The sequence below is a fragment of the Helianthus annuus genome, chromosome 16 (assembly GCF_002127325.2).
Source record: "Helianthus annuus cultivar XRQ/B chromosome 16, HanXRQr2.0-SUNRISE, whole genome shotgun sequence".
Lineage (NCBI taxonomy): Eukaryota > Viridiplantae > Streptophyta > Magnoliopsida > Asterales > Asteraceae > Helianthus > Helianthus annuus.
In genome coordinates this window covers 114,399,111-114,404,249 of record NC_035448.2, presented here as the reverse complement: position 1 = coordinate 114,404,249, position 5,139 = coordinate 114,399,111, and the positions used below count along the sequence as shown (strand labels likewise).

General features: G+C 35.6%; 1 protein-coding gene across 1 annotated transcript; it reads left to right on the top strand.

Annotated features, from left to right (window-relative positions):
- Positions 1 to 2,015: 2,015 nt before the first annotated feature.
- Positions 2,016 to 5,139, top strand: LOC110916124 (quinone oxidoreductase). Its single transcript, XM_022160882.2, has 5 exons — positions 2,016 to 2,160; positions 2,444 to 2,591; positions 3,008 to 3,234; positions 3,312 to 3,569; positions 4,469 to 5,139. The coding sequence occupies exons 1-5, from the start codon at positions 2,119 to 2,121 to the stop codon at positions 4,772 to 4,774; spliced, it is 981 nt and encodes a 326-aa protein (XP_022016574.1). The 5' UTR covers positions 2,016 to 2,118; the 3' UTR covers positions 4,775 to 5,139.

The following is a 5,139-nucleotide window of genomic DNA, read 5'->3' as shown; positions in this document are numbered from 1 at the left end:
ATCTCAACCATTAAAAACATTTATTCAATGGTCTAAAACGTTTCCTATGTAGAAAAAACACACTTTTTAGAGGAACCTCACCCTATAATGTATATCTATTACCTTTAGACGAAATAACTGATACAAATTGCTTATTAAATTATTAAACTGTCATTTTGAATTCGTTAATAAGAAAAAAACACACATAAATATAAAAGAATGTAAAGCAACAAATCTTATATTGATGTTGAAAGAAAGTAATGTCAAAGAAAATGTTTCGCCACCACTTTACGTTAATTTAAAAGATGTCTTTAAACAAGGGAGGATCCCAGCTTGAGCCAGGGGAAGTCCGGCCCCTCCTCTGCTGTCTTTTCCCTTCGAAGTGTTAATTTTATTGAACTTTTTATCAACGACAATTTTTACTTTTCTTCATATACGATATACATTGAAAATCAATGATTTATCAACCACAATTTTAACTTTTCTTCATATACCATATACATTGAAGATCAATAATATTATTGTGATATGAGTATACATGCTGTAATAAAAGTAGCATATAACAGCCGGCATATTGTGATAACGTCAAGATCCCTTTCAAATATATAAATAAAATTATTGTTTTGAACTCGATCGACTTGTCGGCTTTATTATGGAGGACGACACTTTTAAATTGAGGGGTTCCTTTCATGTGTTCTGTTTGTCGTGAAAAGAAACAAAAATACATTGTCATACACATATCACATTCTACACAATTTTATATGTATAATTATGCATCGCCAAATAAACATAACAAGGCCGGCATACTAATAATGTAAAGTTATCATGATGAGGATGGGATATCTTAAACCTTGAAAAAGTACATGCTAGCGAACTATAGTTATAAGTTGCAATGAATTTCCAATGTAACTATATAAGTTGCAATGATTTTTCAATGTAACTAACAAATTTTCCTCGAGTAATGTAGTGGAAACCTTTATATATTAAAATATGAAAAAATCTATTACATTTTGGTATATTTTATAAATGATACATTTAAAGGTGAATCCGTTTTGGTTGTAACTTGTTTTAAACCCAAGTAAATTTATATATTTATTAGACCATGCGTAGTGGTAAAAAAAGCGGGAGTTTTTTTTGCCAAATAATGCCCAACCACGCCCGATATCGGCCTCCGGGGCGTTTTTTTGGCAAAATTTGGTTTAGGCGTTTTATTTTCCATGCCCAACTTCATTTCTTGTGTCCAATCACCTTCATTTTCCTTTTTGTAAAACCAATTAGATTTTTTGATTTTTTTTATTTAATTTTATTACAAACATAATGCCCCACAATGCCCACATCCCCACTACACCCATTTTAGAAAACGCCTCATAATGCCACATTGCTGATTGGGCTGCCACATGACGCAAAACGCCCAAAAATGGGGTGTTAACCACTACACATGGTCTTACACTTATAAAACTGAAGACAACAGATAAAATTATTATTTTATTCTATAAGATATATTATAATATGAAAAACAAATAAACTAATAATATCAATATGTAATTCAGTAATTGTCGTTAAGTTGTTATTTATATTAAAAACTTGATTGAAAATTTGTCATTTTAAAATGAAAAACTAAATAATTTAAGTGAAATTAACATTCGTAGAAAGGGTGGAAATACAAAATAACGGCAACTATTGTGGTGTAGTTTGTTGTCTGTTTAAGTTTCTTTTGTTTGTAATTTGTTGTTTTGGTTTTTAATGAAATAGTATCGGCTGAAACGTAGAAAAAGAAGAAGAAAAAAAGACAAGTGTGAATCGGATATATTTTTTTTTGAAGGGCAAAGGTTACATAATCACTTCTAAAGTACACCAAATTCACCTCATGTCAGGAATTGAACACTAGTCTCTCCCCAAGAGACACAAAGCGAAATTGCCCGTAACGCCCCATAGCACCCCGTAAAGGTGCCATAAGTCAATCTATTAAAAACAAAACTACGATTAAGATGTGACATTGACGTTGCAAAATGCCATAAAGATACTCCAAGAACTGAGACCCTGAAGTTCTAGCAACAACTATATATATATGAGTCGTCTTCACCAATTCACAACATTCACAAAATTATTCAGGTTCATTTCAAGCAACATTAATTCACCATGGTTAAAGCAATTAGACTTTATGAACATGGAGCTCCTGAGGTGATTTTCTTCTTCCTTCTGTAATTAGTTGAAATTCTTACTTTGTTATATGAATTAATTTACTAATTCACGAATCAAATCTGCAAACATTTTATTTGAATTTATATTTTTCTTTGTACTTTGCTAATAAATTAATTTATTAATTCACAAGTTTTATCCTTAGGTAATAAAGTTATATAAAAACATGATAGTAAAAATTAATTGAAAATGTCAATGGGTAATTTTTAACTACAAACACAGTTTTGTTTGTTTATTAATTAATGTTAGTGAGTTGATGTTACAGATGATGAAACTGGATGATGTGGAGTTAGGGGAACCGAAAACAGGAGAAATAAAAATGAAAAATATTGCAATAGGGATAAACTATTTGGATGTTTATATGCGTAAAGGTCTATTGATTGGCTACTCGCCACCAGTGCCCTACACACCAGGTGTTTCTTTTTTGAGAAATTTACGAAAAATGTCATTTGACCAACGTTCTTTACGAAAATGTCACGTTCATGCGTCTGTGGACGGACTCCTCCACATGGGATGCGTCCGGATGCAAGGGATGCGTCGGGGAGGGCATGGGATGCGTCGGGGATGGACTCTTCAACATTTGAAAGGACACGTGTCAGTTCCTCGTTCATGGACTCTTTAAGGTGACACACAGACTCCTCCCATGTGGAGGAGTCCGTCCACGGACGCATGAACGTGACATTTTCGTAAAGAACGTTGGTCAAATGACATTTTCGTAAATTTCCCTTCTTTTAATTCCTCATTCCATTCAAACATTTTATATAGTGTTTACATGATCCAACTATTGATTATAAGTTTTAAACTAAGTGTATTTACTGTCAAAATGAAGGTATGGAGGCAGCTGGAGTTGTTATAGCAGTAGGTCCAGAAGTCACTAGCTGCAAGGTTGGAGATATAGTGGCATATGCGGGTTTCCCTGTGTGCGCTTACGCTGAAGAACAAATACTTCCAGCAGAAAGAGTTGTACAGGTTCCGCCTTCTATCGATCCTATTGTAGCAGCTGCCGCAATCTTTAAGGGGTTGACCGCTGAAGTTTTGGTCCGACGTTGCTTTAAGGTGCTTAATTTTTTTTATGAGAATCTATAGGGTCAAAATGGGTGTGTCTATGACTAAATGGTTGATTTTGGAAGTAGGTTGGACCTGGGCATACAATCCTTTACCATGCCGCGGCTGGAGGCGTTGGATCTTTAGCGTGCCAATGGGCAAACGCGCTTGGGGCTACAGTTATTGGGACCGTTTCCACAAAAGAGAAAGTGGTTCAAGCAAAGGAAGACGGATGTCACCATGTCATCAACTACAAAGAAGAAAACTTTGTTGATCGTGTTATGGAGATCACATCAGGGAAAGGAGTTGATGTTGCTTATGACTCTATTGGGAAAGACACATTTGAGGTAAAGACTCACTGCTACAGATTTGATCATTGCGACAGGTTTTTGCAGTGGCCATATCTCTGTCGCTAATATCTGTTGTGACAGAAATGTTAGTAACTGAAATTAGTGACCAAAGTTTCCACCTCACAACATGTGACTGATTTTGCGACCAATTTGCCACCAAAAATGCGACATTTTGAGACCTTTTTTTTGCGACGGAAATATTGTGATGGAGCCTTTTTGACTGATTACTCTGTCGCAATAAGTCGAAAACATGATCTTCAAATTTTGAAGAATAAGGACATTTTTTTAAGTTTTTTTATGTCATTATAAAAATTGAGGAACAAATATGTTTTTAGTTCTGTTGCAAATTTGTGACTATTTGGTTTCGGTAGCTAAACGCCCCGCTTGCGGTGTGCACATATAATGTATATATGTGTGGGCCCTCGGGGGCAAAAGTGAAATTGCAGTAATTTTAAGGTTATTTTACTAATTTCATGAAAATAACGTTAAAAGCAGCGGACGGTTAATCACGCATCATATGGTGGCATTGATAGCCGAAAGACAAAAGGGTACATCACTAATCGGCCTTTGTCCCGATTGTTGAGTGTTATGTGCCTTATGTCTAAGGCTTGATGCAAAACTACTATCAAGCCGGGGGTCTCACTGGAAGCAGCCTCTCTATTCCTACGGGGTAGAGGTAAGGCTGTCTAAATCTTACCCAGACTCTACCTAGCTTTGCTATTGGTGGGATTTACTAAGTATGATGATGATGATTGGTTTCGGTAGCTAATAAACAAATAAACGTAACAAGTAAAATCCTACTCATACATGTAGTATTCACTTGTAGAGACATGTGCCCATCAACAACATTTATAGAAAAGGTGTTAATAAATTAACAAAAACTTGTGTTCTTGAAGGGATCATTGGCGTGCGTAAAGACTCGTGGATACATGGTTTCATTTGGGATGGCATCCGGAGAAGCCGAGCTAACCTATAGGCACCTCACTTACAAATCAGTGTTTTTCACTATCCCACAATTTTTGCTTTACACAGAAGCACGTAGCGATCTCGTCGCAGCTTCACAAGAGGTTTTTTCTAATATTGAGAAGGGAGTCCTGCGAGTCCGGGTCAACCAGTACCCTCTGTCGCAAGCAGTCCAAGCCCATTCCGACCTCGAGAATCGAAAAACGACAGGCTCCATCGTGTTAATACCAAGTAAATGATATATATATTGCTGCCAACGCTTTACAATTTTCATTAAGTTGTGTGTTATTGTGTAGTTTTGTTATAGTTGATTGTTGTTATTTTTGGCCGGGTTTGAAATAAATGAATGAAATGCTACTAGGGGTGTAACCGGGTACGCAACAAAGTTTCGACGTTGGTTTTGAAGTTTGCAAATGTACCCTTTAACACGTTAATGTCATTGTAAGGCCTCGCGCAATGCACGAGAGGTAAATGGAGTCTTTTGTTTAAAATAGTTTTTAAATTTTATAAAGCCATAACATGTTATATGGTTTTAATACGTTTTCTTATATGTACTTAAAAACGATAATGTCATTGTCGCAATGAATGTAACGAAGTTCGCAAA